The sequence below is a fragment of the Gallinula chloropus genome, assembly GCF_964237585.1.
Source record: "Gallinula chloropus genome assembly, chromosome: 6".
In the NCBI taxonomy this organism is placed as follows: domain Eukaryota; kingdom Metazoa; phylum Chordata; class Aves; order Gruiformes; family Rallidae; genus Gallinula; species Gallinula chloropus.
In genome coordinates, this window is record NC_140091.1 from 33,979,810 (window position 1) to 33,999,521 (window position 19,712).

Genomic DNA, 19,712 nt, shown 5'->3' on the forward strand with positions numbered 1-19,712 from the left:
TGTCCAGAGGATGTGGATAGATACCTGATCTGTTGTTGGCAAGAAACAGCACCTTGTACAGTAAGTCACAACACATATACAACATCTGATCTTAGGATACTCCATGGATTAGTCACTGCCTCTAGCTCATCTATTTATTTCTGTTTTGTAATTACTGACAATATACTGAAGAAAAATATCTCACAAGGCCTAAAACCTCAGTCATTACTTACAGGGCATGATCTAAAAGGCAGCAGATCATAGCCAGCCCACAGGAGTCAGAGGGAGCCATTTACATCTGTTTATGAATTCACATATGATTTGTATCCCTGAGCCCATCCCATTCTAAGGTGCTGGAAAGGAAATAGCATGGGCTGTGTGCTCAAATTACTAGGTCCTGGGGAAAGAAAAAGTCCCCAAAAGCTTAGAATGGCTCAAACATCTTTGCTGTTACCACAGGTTTACCAGCAGTTCCTGATCCATGAGGTATGGCTTCTCTGCAGATCCATCATTTGTTTCCATATCAACAGCAAAGCAAAGGAACATGGCATCCATTGTCACTTCAAACACAGACAGAAAGCTGTGGGACATCAGGTAGGCAAAAAACCCAACCAGCAGCAGAGGAACTACCCAAGCTTGCAGCTCCCGATGGTAGTTAAATGCCATCAAACCTCCAAAAACAGTAAAACACACAACAAACACCTGTAAAGGGCAGTGAGAGAGAAGTGCAGTCTCAGTAATCATATGGAGGTTTTAAAAACAAAACCAAAACTACAGAAAACGGCCCAAATCTACAAAACCCAATGCAAATAAGCTGCAGGCAGTATTTTAACAGCACATCTCATCTGGAAGAGAGACAGGCAGTTTCTAGCATCACATAGTTGTCACATTTTGTGTTTAATTTGGTGTGTAAATTCCATCAGGAAGAGGCAATCTGTTACCTTGTATTTACCACAGACTCACTACAATAGGAACTGTAAGAGTGGCACCAAGGGCACTACTGTAATACAATTAAATAGCTCTGTCAGGACTACGGATCACACTACACTCCTCAAACGTTACCTTCTTCCCAAACTAACTTTACAGCAGTAATACAGAATTTAATGAAGATAAACTTTATTAACTTTACATGTAAGAAAAGAGACTCAAACCCTGTTTTTACACTTCATTCTTCCAGAGCAGTACTTTTCTTCCTCTTACCTTTCCTAGAAACAGGATAAAATCTCCAAAACAGCTAATGGATGCAAGTTTAGCAGAATTATTTGCCAAAATAAAGACAGCATCCTTTGCTGATGTACAGAAATTTGTCCCATTTATGGCTGTAGTTGTGTAGGCATGCTGAAATGAGAGAAAGTAATCATGCAGTGAGAAAGACTCCCTGATTTTACATCAGCCTTAAACTCTGTTTGGCAATACTGATTTTTTGAATATAAGGAGTTATTTTTCATAACATGGTGGCTTTATTTTAAGTGACTATAAGAACTGCACTTCTAATTTCAAACAGTTTTTCTACAGAGTTTCCACCACAAGCAAACACTGTAATAGCAACTAAATACACTTCTGAACCCACCTTTATCCAATCTATTTTAAAGCAGCAAAGTTCACCACCCTAATTTTTGTTAATGAATATGACACAATTACCACATTACACTTACCCAGAGTCACACCATCCACACTTACTTGCTTATTTTTTATGAATCTGTCTCCAAGACTGCTGGCAAACTATGTAGGTGGAACAATCAAGTTTTGCTGTTATCAAGCCATTCAAAACGTGATGGTTAAAGATCTTTTACACACATCCCTTTCAAACCATCCATGTGCTACTGAACATCAAGCTTATGGCTGTAGCCATAAAATAAACCTTTTCATGAGAGATTAAACCCATTGTGAAAATGACTGGAAAAGAACAGCTAAAGGATCCTGGATTAGAACACTGAGTGGTATGTCACCAGAAAAAGAGACAGGGAATTTCAACAGACAGCAGGGGCACTCATAGTTTTTTTAAGTATTAACAAGATTTCTCTTTGTGGACACTTGCCAAGACAGGTGGGGAGCACAGAGCATTTACCTTCATGGATTGGATTATTTTAGCACTATGTTAGCACACAGCAGAGGCATGGGATAGATGGCTTCAAGTCAAGCTCCCTCTCTGTCTTCCATCTGTAGCTGCAACTTCCCATTTCAAACCTGGATAGCCCTGTCTTTATAACATGCTGTGAGCTAAGTCCATTTCATCATTCCCATTAACAGACAGGAAATGGAGACACAAAGTGGAAAAGGGATTTCTAAGTTTGTTTCTGTCCCTTAAGAATTGAATTCATAAAGCAGATCCTGATGCAGTGAGGTCAGTATAAATTTTGCCAATAAATTAAAGAGAGATTCTATATTCATTATAAATAGCAAAAAAACCGTCGTGTTTTAAAACTTCAAAAGAATGTTGAAAATGCACATGCACTTGTACAAACACTGTTTCCAAACTTAAAATAAATAACCATTTGTTTGCACTCTTGAATTAGCCACTTTGGTATCCAAGGAATGTGCAACGAGAAGAATTTCTGATATTTATTAACTAGAACAGATACCTTCAAAAGATTGACAATTCTGCTGGAGACTGAATATTACCTGCATAGGGATTTGTCTTGTCACACCACAGTTGATAAAAACAATGGCATTTATAACAATTACAACTGATCACATATCAACTAGACCTAACATCCCAGCCAGCTGATACTCCAACATTACAGGAGGAGTAAGAGAGATGCAGAAACAAACTGCTGAAGGCTACAAAACTAGTCACTGACCTAGGGGAAGCAAGAATGTTACCAGTACATGCTGAAGACTTAGCCAAGTGTTACCTTTCAGCAAAACCCACATTTCTGACACAAATAACAAAAAACCAAAACAAAATATCAGGATTTCTTGTTCAGCCTAGACTGTGGCTCCATGCACTTCCCTCACAGTTCCCAAGTTTCCCTTACAGACCCCAAATCCTGATCCCATCCAGCCACATCAAAAGCTACATCTTCTCACAGACAAAAGACATGCCTCACATTTAAGTGTATCTGTGTTTCCATGAAATTCAGAGTTGCACAGAAATGAGCCCAAATGATTTCTCATCATTACCACCAAAGAACACCTAACACATGGAACTTATTACCAGTGTTTGCCAGTCATCTCTGGACTTTAGACCTTTAACTATTCCATTAATTTTCCAGTTGGGGGTATGTCATCAACTCACTCCCTTTCAAAGAAAAGATAGTTACAAAGGCTAAGTAAGCCACAGTTAAGAACCTGCTGTAATTTAGAAACAGGTCATTTAAATGTGTTTTTTTTTTCCTACAGAATGCATTCTATTCCCATGCACAAAAGCTTTGGTGGACTTGGAAATGTTTAAGAGTCGGATAGCAGGAGTGATCCAAAAGGCACGGAATGTCTTCTGTCTGAGGAACAACTGTGTACATCAGGCACTTCTGTCTGGAACAGAGATGGCTAGAGGATGTGATGAGAGTGCTACAGAATGATGAGAAATGTGGAGAGGGTAGGGAGGGTTCCATGGTTCATTATTTCTTCCAGAAGACAGACTAGGCAACAGGAGGACCATATGAAGTAGTAGAGGCCAAATTTGAAAAGATGGCATTTCTCCTCCTCTTCCTCTACTCTGCTCTTGAGACCCCACCTGGAATACTACTGTGTCCAGCTCTGGGGTCCCTAGTACAAGAAAGACATGGAGCTGTAGGAGGAAGTCCAGAGGAGGGCCATGAAGATGAGCAGAGGGTGAAGCCAGGCTGAGAGTTGGGGTAGTTCAGCCTGGAGAAGGCTCTGGGGAGACCTTAGGGCAGCCTCCCAGTACCTAAAGGGGCTGCAGAAAAGCTGGAGAGGGGCTGATTACAAGGGCAGGGAGTAACAGAACAATGGGGAATGACCTTAAGCTGAAGGAGGGCAGATTTAGGTTAGATATTAGGAAGAAATTCTTCCCTGTGAGGGTGGTGAGGCCCTGGCACAGGTTGCCCGGAGAAGCTGTGGGTGCCCCATCCCTGGCAGTGCTCAGGGACAGACTGGATGGCACTTTGGACAACCTGGGCTAGTGGAGGGTGTCTGTGCCCATGGCAGGGGTTTGGGAGTGGATGATTTTTAAGGTCCCTTCCAGCCCAAACCAGCCTGTGGTTCTATGATTCTTCTCACTGCACGTCTGTAGTCTGTGAACTGCTGAACAGATGTGCTCTAGCTGCTAAAAGTTCAGGAGCTCAAGGAGACTGGGAAATACAAGGAAAAGAAATCCACTGAGAGGTATGAAACACATAGCAAATATGCCCAACTCAGGAAGTCCTTAGGCTGAAAACACTTGGAAACAGCACATGGGCAAGGAAATGTACATTCATTCTACCTTACACTCACAGCTAGATGGAGACTCAGTCTGGCCCAATGAATAGAATCACAGAATATACTAGATTGGAAGGGACTTTTAAAGGTCCTCTAGTGTCCCCCCTCCCCTGCAGTAAACAGGGATATCTTTACTAGATCAGGTTGCTCAGAGCTATTACAGTTTTTATCTTTGCCTGGTGAATGGATGCTTTACAATAGCAGTCTCTGCTACGGTGACAAGCATGTCACAATGGCATCTATGGCACACCATTGATCAGAAAGCGTGGGAGATACTGGGTCAGAAGCAATCTAGGCTTGCACCAGTGAGTTGGTACTGTATCACCACCTTTGAGAAGGACACAAACCTCCTCTGGCTTGGAGCCTGGGAACCAGACATTAGACTCTCGGTGTCAGGATGAATAAATAAGGAAAGTGAATGTTTACATATTTCCAAATACCACAGTATGCAAAAAAAAAAAAAAAACCCAAACAACCCTATTTAAAGAAGACATCCTTCTGTGCTTCACAACACAGAATGTCAAGGGTCTTGGAAAAACTGACCTTGGTAGTCTCATGAGAAAGGCGCTGTGGCTCAGCTCCAGGCCATAAGTTCCCCAATTGTTGAGAATAATTGCTACTTTGTGAAACAGCTGAATTCAGTCTTCCATTCCACAATTGCTTTAATAAAATGAGCAGATTGCCATAGCAACAGAACCTTCTTTAAAAAAGAAGCAGGAGACATGCTGGTCTCACATCCCACTTCAGCTTTTTCTGCTCTGCTGGTATTTGCAGCCTGATCTGATCTTGTTGCTGCTGCTCCCTCAGGTCTGCCCTGGTTAGCTAAGATGCTGAGCAGCTCAGGCTGGACTTTCAAGTGTCTCAGCTTGCAAGTGTCACAGCTGCCAGTGGAATCCCCTCAGAAAACAAAATCCAGTGGTAGCAAGAGGCAGTGACATTCTGTGCTTGCTGTACAGCAGTTGGTGACCCAGGGAGAAAGCTGTATCATGTCTCAGACAGCAATGAGAAATGAGAGCAACATGGACCTGTGAGGCCCCACTGAAGAGATGAGGACATGTAAGACTGGAAGGCACTTTCAGGGATTTCAGTCCTTGGCTATTTCAGATTACCATATTATACAATTTCTTCTATTGAGTGGAAAGCCCCCTCTTTAAACTAGTTAGGGCTTTTCCCTCTCTCAGCCTTTACATATGGAGCTATTCCAGACTGTTGTCTCTCTGGTCCTTACAAATCTTCTTCCACCTTCCAGACAACATTTATTCATGAACAGTTTACATTTACTTAATTCTTCTGCTGAGCTTGTCTTGGTTCTTATCCCTCTCTGCAGTTTCTCTTCCTGATATAGATGGCTAATAGGTTTGCTCTTACCTTTCACTTCTCAAATAGACACACCAGGATATTCCAGCCCCCTCTTATGAGATGAGCCTGGTCACCAAACCAGCAACTTGCACAATGGCATTTATTCCCCCTCTTTAATCCCCTCTTTAATCTCATACCTTCCAGAACTTAACCTTCCTTTCTGCAGACTTGTTAACTAAAGGTTATTGTCCTGTGGTTGACCAACTCATGCAGAACATTCTCCTCCCCTACCTCTAACCAATAAGAACAAAACAGAAACAGTTATTTTTGATTCTTAGGCTAATTACCAACTGTAAGAAACCCCTCAACAGCATCCTGAATTCTCACAAGCCACCCAAGAGGCACAAATTTTCTTATTTCCATTCCTCCCTGTATTTGCAGTATGGACTTAATGGAGAAAATCTTGGCCTTAAACTTCCCTTGCTTCCTATGTTGTATGTCATCTACTCCCTCCATGGCTGTCATCCAGTGGGTTGGACCAACACAGCTTTCTCCTGGGAGGGTAGCTGAGTGTCCCTTCCTGTAGCATCTCACTGCTGAGTTCCATTTCAACCACAGGGGTTGGACCACAAGGATCCTGCTTTAAGTACCTATTGCATCATGACTTCAGCATTACTGGAGTTGCTTACTGTGGCTTCTGCAGTTAGTATGACAATGTTCTCCTTTGAGATTTCTGAAATACAACTAAATTGATTGTTTCCACAGAGCTGTTTATAAATTGCTCTCCTTAAATGCACCAAACTATTGGTCACTTGCTTCATTGTCTTTTATTTTCTTTCTCTCTTTTTTTTTATGGGATAGAGGACAGGAGAAAGGTATCAAAGTATGAATTCGTCAGTCTTGTTTATCTCTATCCCCTACATGGCTCAACCTAGAGAGTAAGTAATGATTTAAGGAACTTTATTTTCTGTAAGCACACACATAGAGCCTGTAGAAGGAAAACTTTTAAAATACAATTTCACTGAAGATGAACTGTATTTTCAAGATAAATAAAAATTTAGCCTAACATCTAGAAGCGATTTTGCCAGTGACATTAAAATGCAGTGTTGTTTTAGGGAGGAAAAAGTACTTGATCACAGAATCACAGAACATTAGGAGTTGGAAGGGACCTTAAAAAATCATCTAGTCCAACCCCCATGCCAGAGCAAGATCACCCAGACGAAGTCACACAGGAACACATCCAGCCGGGCTTGAATGTCTCCAGAGAAGGAGACTCCACAACCTCTCTGGGCAGCCTGGCCCAGTGCTCTGTCACCCTCACAGGGAAAAAGTTCTTCCTTATATTCACATGGAACTTCCTATGCTCCAGTTTGCACCTGTTGCCCCTTGTCCTATCACTGGCCATCACTGAGAAGAGCCTGTTTCTGTCCTCCTGAATCTCACCCTTTATGTATTTACAAACATTAATAAGGTTGCCCCTCAGTCTCCCCTTCTCCAAGCTAAACAGGCCCCGCTCCCTCAGCCTCTCCTCATAAGGAAGGTGTTCTACTCCCCTAACCATCTTGGTGGCCCTGTGCTGGGCTTGATGGGGTGAGGCACAATGTGTCTGGCAGTGCAGAGGAGAACTGTACTGACAGCAGCATGCACAAACTTTGCTTTTATCTAAGTCACTTCTCCACAAGGCAACTACCCCCAAACTCCTAATAGGCTTCCATCCAAAGCTTATGAGCCAACCAACTGCCATGGATGCACAACCCTGAGCCAGACTTGCTTCTGGACTTTTACACTGGAGAGTTGCTGGGTTTCAGTGTCAGCGAAGGGCCTCAGTACCAGCAAACACAGGCCAACACCCTGCTGACTTGGGTAGGCCGTCCCCGAGCCCAGGAGGCCGCGCTGCACCTAACGGCGCTGATGGAAACAGGGAAACCACTTCCCGCTTGCAACTCCTTCACAAACCCATGCGCTGCTCTTTGGGGCAGAGCTTGCCAACTGCCTGCAGATGAACTCAGAAAAAAAGAAAAACTGTCTTGAAATAGATACATTGTTTAAAAAAAAAAACCCAAAAAACCTCACTGCAACAAGACTGCAAAGGAAAGAAAAAACTCAAGTGCTCTGATGTATCAAAAGTTAAGACTGCCACTACAATTCAGGAAAGCAGGAGTCAGACAGACCTCATAGCTCCCAAACCACATTAAGAAACCTACTATGTTCTTTTTATGGAAGAGAAATTTCAATCTCCTAGATTTTACTTGAGATGATTGGAGATGTTTATCTGGAACATACTGAAGCCATCAGAGCCAGCAGATGAAAAATCTGTGGTAATTCTGACAAGTGTTGGCAAACAGAATTGTCAAGTGAGGATAATGACTTTATATTCACAAAGCACTTTTCATCCAGATAGAACCCAGAGTGCTTTACAATTGTTACTAATGGATTATACACACACATGAATCACTTTGCCCATGACTGAAATGGAACAGCTTAAGGAGTGAACTGTTTAACAGCACATAGCAACACTACACCACAGTTTAGCACAGGATCCAGTTGCAAATCCAAGAGAAATTCAGGAAGGCAGAATGCAATTATCCACATTGCAATCTGCACAGGATGTTGGGTTTACATTATCCCTCCTCCAACAACAGCCACTGGAAAAATGGCAACTGTCAGCATCCAGCACAGCACTCTGTCACGATGGGAAGATGACAGGGTACCACTGTGGCCTCATTTCAGGTACATTCCAGGAGAGCTGAACAAGACTTAGCTGAGCCTGCAGAGAATGAGTCACTTCTAAGGTGCATGCAACTACCAAAGTCAGTGTTAAATCCCACCTGAAAGATGGCATCTCCACCCAAAAAGTACTCCTTGGTAACGTAACAGAGCACTTGGTTGATACTTACATAAGAAGAAAGAAGCTCACACTATCACCAGCACTACCTGGTCTTCATCTGCAAGTTCCCCAGATGGAAAACAAGGGGTCCTGTTTAATTCTGATTAAACTCGTGAATGAAGGAACAGAAAGAATTTAAAGCTTCTAAGCAATAAAGCATCAGGTCGTAGAAAATACTGCAGAACTGAGGAGGAAGGTTTTGGGGTTTTTTTAAGAGTGTCAGGTAATTATATGCTTATTACTCAACTGAATTTAATACCACAATACAAGCAAAAACACAGTAAGGAATGTTAATGCACAACGAGCTTTGGACAAACGTTCATGACAGCTGTTCCACATTTTAGTAACTTCAACTCACACAAAAATGAAAATCTGAACTAAAAAATACTTTGAAAATGTTAGAAACATAGGTACAAGCAATTTTTAACCCCCCCAAGTCCTACTCTCAAGTCCATACTCAAGGCCTATGTGAAAGTTCTATGCTCTACCCAGCAGCTTTCACTGTTCTCCCTAAGAGCTCTTAAGAGTTCAGTACTTCTGTTAATCGACTAGATGTTAAGGTGCTTGAAACTGCAGGCTTGTCTTTTTTCTTTTCTGCTTTTTTACATGTGGCTGCAGAATTTACAAAACTGAAGGATTTTCAGTGCTGGTCAAAATATCTATTTTTCTTAACAAATAGGTTTGAATATATTCTTTACAGGAAAAAAAACCCCAAACTTAACTATATGTGTTAATTACCCTGTGAAATAAAATAAGCTGATATCAATGTTACCTCTTCATACAAATATAATTTCTATTAAAATTTTACAGCACGTTCTTGCTTTTCTTCTCTAAGCCTTGCCCAAACTGCCCTCAATTTGGAGCACATGGAACACCATGATCTTTGCCAAAAAGATGGTAAAAGAACTATCTATCAGCAAGCACAGTATTACGATCATCAGGTTAAAAACCACAACTCATATGAAACCAGAAATTTGCCTACAGTAGATTAGAAAACAGGAAATCTTTTAAGGGCACAAGAGCTACAATACAGCCTTCTGAAACAAAAGGAAGAACATTACAGTCATTAATTATCCCACAAACACATAGCATTCAACAGCTGGACAAAGTAAACACTAGGATGCTGGATATCAATTTGAAATACAGGAATCCAAGAGGAAAGGGTGACTAGAAATGGAAAGCCTGGAGCCAAATGAACTCGGAGGTCCCTCCCCAACTCAGTGACCACATGATCTACCTAAAAAAAAAAAGTAAATCTGCAGAATTCATTGTCTAGAACCAGAGATTTCACAGCACAAGTATTCAACCAAGACTGAACTACACGAGAAACTTTCTCTTTGTAGTGGTCCAAGATTAAGCTTCATTTATGCACCTGCTTTAGAGGAGAAGTCAAGACAACCCTTTATCAGAGTTGTCTTGTTTACTACTAACCTCTGCAATGAAAACAAACAACACAACAGTCAAGAGTAAGGAATCAGGGAGAACATCTGATTCCCTTTCACATTAAGAATACCAGGGTTACCAGAGGTAACAAAAGGGGACTGACAAAGAGAAAAATTAACCACTTACAATGATGTATATAGAGCTGGAAAACATTTGGAGAACAGGATCAGGAAGGAAAAAGTAGGAGTAAAGAATCTGAAAAACTGCTGTATGTCAGAAATCATTCATTTCCAATAAAACCCCATTTGAAATGAAACTGCTAACAAAACAAAGATGTCTTTAAGAGAAAGAGAATATTACATCATCTGGCTTTTTCATCATGGATCATATTCACAGATATACTGATCATGGAAAACAGCCAGGAGTTCACATTTCTTTATTCAGGACTTGCAGGTGGGAAAATATCTAGTTTAATGACACATCCCCAGGTGGGTTTCTTACCCACCAATGAATTCTTCATTGCTTCCTTCCACCTTGACCCTCTGTAGGGTCAAGCAGCCCTCTGAAAGGGCCACCTCTCACTGTATTAACAAGTTTTCTAAAGCTCTGCATCTTGCATGTTTGGTGGCTCCCCATTTCTTCACAACAATTTCCATCTACACTTGACTTCTTTATTTGTTGAGGAAACTTTGGCTTAAATCCATTGGATGCTGCCCTAGTTGTGCTAAATGGAGTTAGCACACACACACACACACACACACACACACACACACACACACACACACACACACACACACACACACACACACACACACACACACACACACACACACACACACACACACACACACACACAGTTTCTAGACTAGGTATGCAGATGAATGAGTGACACAGAGATGACAGAGTGTACCTGGTTAAAGTATCTTAAGCAACTTTCCTGGCACCAAAAGCAGCAGGAACAGCACTTGAACAGGCACTTTGCACATGCATTCTCCTGCAATAAAATGAAATGTTTGGTTACTGGACAGAATTAGACTCAAACAAAACTGCCATTTAGAAAAACTTGCTTTACAGGTGACTGACTTCTAATAAATCAAGCACATAGGCAGCAGATAGTTCCTTTAGGATTATGGGAACTGCTTTTAATTCAGACCCTTCAGTATTAATGACTGATGAGCTGAGCATATTTTTTTTTTTCTTCCTGTGGATGGAAGATTCTTCTCTGGGAAAAGAAAATAAGTGCTGCAAGCAGCTTTGTGAGCTAACAGCTGCTTGGATAACAAAACAAGGCAGGCAAGTCTGTAACCCTTACAGTGCTCTGCAGTGTGATCAGGGAGTGCACTGACAGAGTTTTAACTATTTTATCAAAATCCCTTCACAATTCTGAAATGACTGGTACTGTACTGAACAAAAATAAAAGAATGGGCAGAAACACTTCTATGCACTTGTATCTGCACAGACTCAGCACATACATTCATTTTTTTCAGGACAGGAGGAAAAAGCATGTATTAAGAACAAACTATTCATAGACAGTTGATCTATATTAATGTCATACTAAAACCAGAGCTGAAATGCTAGGTGTTTTTTCCACTTGCCCCCATCCCCACCACATGACAGGCTCAGAACTGTTAAACATATAAAGGTTTTACCAAACAAGACAAGAAAAGGACACCTTGGTAGCCATGGTAGGTGCCCAAATTTAGCTGGCTGTTTTTCTCAGCAAAATGAAATTCAGTTTAGTGACTCTTGAGTCTTTTTAACCTTCTTTCTCCAGAGTCAGAATGCTTTTGTTTTGTAAAGCAGAGATCTTGTAGTAACTATATGAAAACCTCAGGTCCCCACAGCTATCATTGCTCATGTAGAAACTACAAATCTCCCAACTTTTTTTCCAAAGAAATTCTTGAAAGTTTTCCAGGAATAATTCCTTTGTACTTGCAAATTCCTGATAGCAGAGAAATACTTTAATCTTGCCATGGAGAGATGATTTTACTAGAAGTGTATTAATCCTAGTATGCATTGCTTGTTAAAAATCTAGAGCAAAGGACTTCAACTGCCATCTCCACTGATTCTGCAATCTAGAAAACATTTACCTGTAGGTGTAATTAGGTGTGAATTTACCTGCAAGCTGGCAGACCCCTGGATTTTCTTCCTGTCCACAATAAACAGGAAGGGTGGCAAAGCCTGGGTGAGCTCTACAAGAATGCAGCAAGGTTACTTTATGGGCTCCTTCTGTGCACTGGGGACACGAGCTGGCCTGAGCACTCCTGCCTCTTCAGCAGGAGTTACGGCTACAGGTCATGTCACATCTTCAGCTAAATTCTTGGCAGCCTGACTAAAGGAGGTTGTAGCACACTGCTACAGACAAAAATAACCTTGTTTTGCTAGTTAAATCTTCTACAGCTATCCAGATGAGAAAACTGTCTGCCCGAGTCCACTTATTCTGCTTCCTCTAGAGACAGAAAACACTCTTATCTTTTGCCTAGCAAAAGACCCAGCTCACCAAATTTTATAACCCAGGCTTTGATATGAAAGCGACACTGACCCAGACACTCATACATCTTCCAGGTATCTTACTACAAGGGGCTTTTATTTGAGCATTCAAAACTCTACCCCAAACACATGCCTTAGAGGTACCACGGATGGTCAACGCAAATAGCCTGTTATAGCTACACATAACATGCTTCAAGACCAAGGTAAACTCTAAAAGATCTAAATTTAAAAAAAATCTAAATTTTAAAACTTTGCCTAAGTCTTCCTCTAAAATCAGAGCTGTGCAGTCACGACAGCCCCCTCTCTCTCCTTGCCAAAGTGCCAGAACTAACTGCAATGGTGTTTCCAGCAGCAGATGAGAGATGTGGAAATGCACAAAAGATAGAAAGAAGGTAAAGAACAATCAAAACAGCCCAACTATATTTTTTTATATATCTTAAAATATGTGGTTTGGATCCTACAGAAACCTCTGGAATAGTTCTTTCATACATTCTTTCTCTAAACTCATATTACAAGGCAGATGGAACCTTTTCTAGAAGGCACTTTCTATGTAACCATTTTCTTACCTTTGCTTTTTTAAATTGTATGACACAAAATTTTAAATAGAGCATTCTGCCAATCTTTTCCTTTATATTAACACATTAAATAAAGGTGGGTCTTAATGTTGGTGTTTTCTGCTTTTAAAAACATCTGAGTTAAGAGAAAAAAAGAAGCACTGATATGTGAGAGAAAAAAAAATAGCCTTAATGAAGAAAATGGGATAAAATATAAAATCCACACCATAGAATCAATTTTTAAGCAAAGTATAGTATTCACCTATTTTTTCCATGAAGCTCACTTGTTAACTACTGTTTTTATAGTGTTACAGAAGCATATACCTACCTTTTGGTTTAGGATATTATAAAGGTAAAAGAGAACAATCCTTGGTATTCTTAGTATTGTGATAAGAAATGAGCCTTTTACAGCAGTTCCTAGATGATAGCAAAAAAGAACTGATATGGAAGACAGGATGGGGTGAAGTGGAGGGCTATTTTTATTTCTAGAAAGAAAAACAAACAGTTTAAAAATGTTTCAGAAACTTATTTCAGAAGATATACATCGTATCTTTTCAGTATTTGGAAATTTAAAGAATTAAGCTGCTATCTCCTTTCCCTCTTCAACAACCCCAGTTTTCCTACTGACTTCATCCGAATGTTCACCTTAGTCCAAAGGAAAGCAGCCAAGTTTATAGCTTTTATTGGATTAGTTTAATTCTTAAGCCATGACTGTTTTGATGTATTCAGTAATGGAAAAATATCTAGAAAAAAAACCTACAATGGAAAATAGCAGAAGTGAACAACATCTGAGAGTGTTTCCTTTAACACCTTCCTCCAGTTTCTGTCATCTCTCTTGTTCTCCACAGTCTTTTATTTAACTGCTGCTTCTACAAGATTTTAGTCTGAAGGAGTAAGTCCCCCATTTCTGCTTTAGTGGTAAAATTAAAACTAGGAAAAAATATCACTTAAGTTATCACATATAAAATTGAGTTCTACTTTCTATTGTCACAACTTGGTCGAATTTTGGTTTTATTCAGATAATTAATACTTTTTTTTTCTTCATTAAACAGGATTTGGTTTAAAATAGAATACACAAAAAAAGGAATATCACACTATATGGTTAGAATTATGATTTGGCCTAAAAACCACTGTAATTCTACCTCACTAACCTATATTGATTTGGAGAAATAGCGTTTCCCAAAATTGAAAAGCAGAGAAAAAAATACAGTTTTATTTTCTTGGTTCCCTTATAAAGGTCAGTTTAATGTCAATCACTTACAGAGTAGTATGACACAGTTCTGAAGAATTTATATAAAAATGAAGAAATGCATTTCAAGCCACTCCCCCAACCATCTTCAAATGCTGTACAAACCTCCAAACAATTAGGTTAACACTATAAATACCTTAAAAACATGTTTCAGAGGATTAAAAAAATTCCACTGACCAATAGTCATAAATAGCCCTTCTATAAAGCAACTCTTAAGCAATTTGCCCAACCCTGAAAAATTTACTTAGGCAACAGAACCAGGAGCAGTTTGACTAAATAGTTAAGTAAAGGTTAGACTTTATATCAGAAACAAGGTGTCTTGTTTTCCTAAGTGATTCCTTCAAAACCTGCTATCTTGAAAAATTATTAGTTGGCAAAAGACATTTAAAAATAAAAAGATAGTAATAAGAGAGTGACTGAATGGGGCTAAAAGGCTCTACAAATACATTTTTATTAAATCCTCACTTCAGCAAGGATTTAAATTCTACACCCAGGAATTCTGAAGGTATCACTGCAGTTCATTCAAAATACTAAATACTTTGCAGCTGAGTTGTATTTAAATATGTGAATATACCACATTATTTTAAATAGGAAATTCCAGCAAAGCAGTTGCTGCATTTATTATTTTTGGTCTTACAACTGGGGGAACAGCTTGGGGGGATAGTGGAATTTTATACTGAATAAGGCAGGGTGGGTTGTTTTAAGTCATCAAGTTTCTGTGCTAGAAACACACACATTGCAATATAGATGAGTTATTCTATCCATATAGCACCGTAATTTCCTTTTCCCCTGTACACTACCTTACACATAACAGTCTCAGTCAGATCTCAGTATATAAAAGATTAAGTTTCTGCAAGTTAAAAGTTAACCAAGGGTGAGAAATACAGAAAGGAGAAAGTTTACTCTTTTGTTAATAATTTACTTGCTACTAAAGGGAAAAATGAAGATGGGGTTTTATATTTTTTAACAGAACTGATTAATAAGCAGGAATGTAAAAATGTGATGTGTAGTTCAGAGAAATTTCTACACATTTGGATGCATTTCTACATCTTTTCATAGCAAAGGAATTCTCACAACAAGAGGTTTCTGACAAGGTTTCTTGCTGTGCTTCCAAACAGATTGGAAGAGGAAGAAAGATTTTCCTTGTACTTATGGCTCAGGGTAGAAAAGATAGGAAAACAACTTGCTAAACACAACAACAGGTGATGCTCGTGCCCCTACACGAGCTCAAGAATGGCTCTGTCATCCACCTATACCAAATTGTTCCTGTTGTGTGGGGAATTCTGTGCAGGTAGCCTCCCCAGCATGCACTCAGGCTGCAGGGGAGAAAGGAATCTGCCTGGCAGCACTGGTTACAAGGCTGAGGAGGGCCTCAGCTTCCTTCTCCTCATCGGTATTCTTATGTTCTGTTACCACAGGATTACCTGATTTACACAGAACAGTACTATTCCAAAATACTGTGAACCTGTAAGCAGCAGCACATCACTTTCTCTGTAATTTCCTTTCTTCAGTGCTGCCAATTCTCCTTTCTTGAGAGCTGTGACACTCTGTAACTTCCTTAACACTGAGTTTCTTGACTCAAAGGATCACACATGCATCTTAGCCTACATTTTAAAAACTTTTTTTTGTGTGTGAAGGGAAAACTTAATCTTGACACACCTAGAAGATGCAGATGGTCCTGCAGTGTTACAACCCCCTGCCATGCTGCAGGCTTGGGGAACAGTGGCTGGAAAGCTGCCCAGCAGAAAAGGGCCTGGGGTTGTTCATCCATCACCAGCTGAATATGAGCAAGCACTGTGGCCAAGAAGATCAAGAGCATCCTGGCTTGTACCAGAACAGTGTGGCCAGCAGGACTAGGGAAGCCACTGTCCCTTAGTACTCCCAACTGATGAGGCCACACCTCAAACACTATGTTCAGCTTTGGGCCCCTCACTGCAAGACAGACAGACATTGAGGTGCTGGAGTGTGTCCAGAGAAGGGCAACAAAGCTGGTAAAGAGTCTAAACCTGATGAGTGGCTACGGGAACTAGGGTTGTTTAGCCCGGGAAGAGGAGGCTGAGGAGAGAGCTTATCACTCTTTACAGCTACCTGAAAGGAGGTTGTAGTGAGGAGGGTGTTGGTCTCTTCCCGACTAACAAGTGATAAGACAAGAGGAAATGGCCTTGAGTTGTGCCAGGGCAGTTTTAGACTGAATATTAGGAAATATTTCTTCACCAAAAAAGTTGTCAATCATTGGAACAGGCTGCCCAGGGAAGTGGTTGAGTCACAAGTTCTAGAGGAATTTAAAAGATGGGTATATGTGGTGTTTAGGGACATGGCTTAGTGGCAGACTTAGCAGTGCTAGGTTAATGGTTGGATTTTATGATCTTAAAGGTCTTTTCCAACCAAAACAATTCTATGATTTTATGATTCTCTGAAAGAAGGAGGGAACAAAGCTCATTCCATTAAAAGCCTATCCTCCTTTTCTGAGCTGCTCTTACAGTTTTCTTTAACCCTGCCTCACCTGTTTCAAAGACTGCCTAAAAAGAGATTTACTGTAAAATACTTCATGAGTGTTAAGTAACAAGTCATATATTCCTCAAGTAAATATGATTATTTGAATCTCAGTTTTTAAACAAATATAATAAAATAGATTTATAATAAAACAGATGTTATCAGCCTAACAGAGAACACACAGACTGTACTTCCAACTGCCCTTTTACCTGCTCTCAAAAGTGCAGGGGACAGGTCTGACTACATACATGCTGATGGCTCTTTTACTTGAGTTAGGTCAAGTATGTAGGTAGGGCAAAGAATGCTCAGAAATATTGAGGATTTATTTGAAAAGGGAAGAGAAATCCTTTAAAAATTTGGTCCTAGTTCATCTCTCAATGACTCTGGTGCAAATCCATAAACCTGGACTTTCGGCTTACTGTGAGATGTATGTATTTCACTTCTCACTGAACCTATTGGAAGTTGCAGTGCTGAATACTTTAGGACCAGGTGGAAAAGCCCAATCCTACAAAAGATTATATACTTCCTTGATTTCAACCCTGTGCAGTAACATACATGCACTGGAGGTACTGAATACACTCCAACACGGGCAGGACAGCGATGCCTGTAACAAGGGCCAAGTTACCATACCACCTTCCTTTAATCCCAGAGATGGAAAAAGTCTCATCTCACTGAAAAGGTAAATATGCACATAACATATAAGCACACTAAGATGAAAATAAACTCTCATGTAAAACCGCAGAGTAACAAAGAAGGGTTTTTAAAAGACTGAGCCCTTTTTATAAGTCATAAAAAGTAACCATTAAGCAAGAAAGTTCTGTTTATTTTATTAAATTAATAAAATCTTTCATGTATTCATGTTTCATCTGAAATAAAATGCAGTAAAACCCACTTTCAGTGGTGGTATTACAGGTCAAACATATGCTACCTGTCAAGTTAATCCAGCTAAAATGAGCCCCTGCTGCCCCCGCTTGCGGCTGCGCTGGAGCTGCTGGCCATGCAGCACACTGCTCTGTGTGTGCTGCGTGGCTGCTGGCCATGCAGCACACTGCTCTGTGTGTGCTGCGTGGCTGCTGGCCATGCAGCACACTGCTCTGTGTGTGCAGCACACTGCTCTGTGTGTGCTGCGTGGCTGCTGGCCATGCAGCACACTGCTCTGTGTGCGCTGGGGAAGGAGATTTCCGCAGGGAAAGGCCGTGCCACTTCCTCACAGCACTTCCAAGAACAGAAGAAAGCCTCTCTGGGAGGTATCATAAACAAACCCTTGTGACGTGCCTTTATGATGCTGCCCTAGGGAATACATTAAAAACATACAGCAGACAAACTCTGAATTGCTGGAACAGCTGGAGATAACCCTTGCCCTTGCTGGTGCAACTGGCTCTTGCAGCTAAAGCATCCTCTCCCCATTCCTGCAGTGCTCTGCGTCTCTGCAGACCTGTGCTGGCAGCCTAAAGGCCAGGAAGAGAGATCACCCCTGCAGAAAAAAAATCCCATTTCCCCTTCCAAGCACAACTCTCTCAGCACAGCACATGTCACCCGGCAAGCAAGGGGAGGCCTCCAAAGGAGATGTACAAAATTATTTCAACACAATTGGGTGCAGGAACCTTTTGTACTCTGTAGCCAGTTCCTGCAGCAGTAAAAAAATAGCTGGAAAGCGGAAGAATCTAGCAGAGCAGTGAATGTCATCACAGCAGTTTCTACAGGTGCTTCCCTGCTCTGTGTGAAGAAGATATGGACAGCACCTCTGCTTTGGACCTATTGTACCAAAATGCACTGCAGTGCACAACCCATTAAGTCAGTGAAACTGCTTTCCTTTCCTGTGCTTTCACAAGCAAACCACTTTAAATGAACCCTTAGTGCCTCAACATTCAGCTGCTAACGCTGAATTAATTGCTAAAGCTTGAGGTACATAAGCTTGCTTGAAGGAAAAGAGTAACCCATGACCCACAGAACCACAGCCATGCTAGTTACTTGTGCTAAGAGCTTCAGTAGGAAAAAGGAGATGACAAGAAAGGCGAGTTCCTCCTTTTTCAGGTCCTATCGTGGCAAATACCAGTGTAAGACTATGTCACTCTATAGATTTCAACCTTTTGAAATACAGCATTTTAGGTTCTGTCTGCTCTTTTACTGGCCAGGTCAGTGGCTTGAATGTTGTCTGCACAGATAATCCCCAGCAGGGACAGGCTCAGTACACGTTGAACATTGTGCCACCTGGGATTTCTGGACTGTCTACCTCTGCTGCTCTGGCTGGAGCAGGAGATCCTTAGTCACTCCTGCAAGCAACTGAGCTGCTTTACTCAGCTGGGTGGAAGTGACATAGTCACTTTGGGAACCATTCAGCAGGAGGCCTTTCTATCAGCAACTGAGAAATACAGGGATACATTCTAGAGACCACCAACAGAAAGTTTTAGAGAAGCCCAAAACCTCCTTTCTCAGACACCTGAGCCCAAGGGTCCTGGGGATCTGTGGCCAGTGCTCCAGGGGCCCCAGACCCTCTCCTGACAGGCTCCCCAACTCACTCTTGTGTCACCTTCCTCAAGGACTAATCTTCCAAGAAATTATCACCATATTCCTCTACTACAAAATGAAGAAATGCCTTAAAACGTCAGAGATTTTCCACAGATCAGAAAAATCTCATCACCAGGCACAGAACAGAGCAATGAGGGTGAGAGAGCTCATAAAATGCTGAAAAGGAAAAACATTCTCAGGGTACTACCCTCTTCGTTGTCAGAAAACTCAGTAATGTGTTGTGAGGTTTATACCTTCCCCTGTCATGACAGGATAACACTGCTCTGGTGCATGAAACCACATCATTTCATTTTACAATACTGCAAGTCCAAAAAAATGACACAAATCAGGAAAACCAGAGACTCTTCCTGATTCCTTCCACACCTGTATTTCAGGGTCATATAAAACTCAGGAAAGCATTTACAGTTGACTGAAAATATCTGGACAGAACATAAAAAAAGAGTAGCAAATTAGGTATTTATGCAGTCAG

At 40.9% G+C, this 19,712-nt stretch overlaps 1 protein-coding gene across 1 annotated transcript in view; it reads right to left on the reverse strand.

Moving 5' to 3' along the window:
• The window catches only part of SLC44A3 (solute carrier family 44 member 3), a gene marked incomplete at its 5' end in the record, with an annotated part of 38,293 nt that overhangs the window by 3,296 nt on the left and 15,285 nt on the right, over nucleotides 1–19,712 (reverse strand). The window contains 4 exons of the mRNA XM_084266318.1: nucleotides 445–681; nucleotides 1,180–1,317; nucleotides 10,839–10,922; nucleotides 13,301–13,457. Of these exons, the coding sequence (XP_084122444.1) occupies nucleotides 445–681; nucleotides 1,180–1,317; nucleotides 10,839–10,922; nucleotides 13,301–13,457 (616 nt within the window). The remainder of the gene's footprint in view (nucleotides 1–444; nucleotides 682–1,179; nucleotides 1,318–10,838; nucleotides 10,923–13,300; nucleotides 13,458–19,712) is intronic.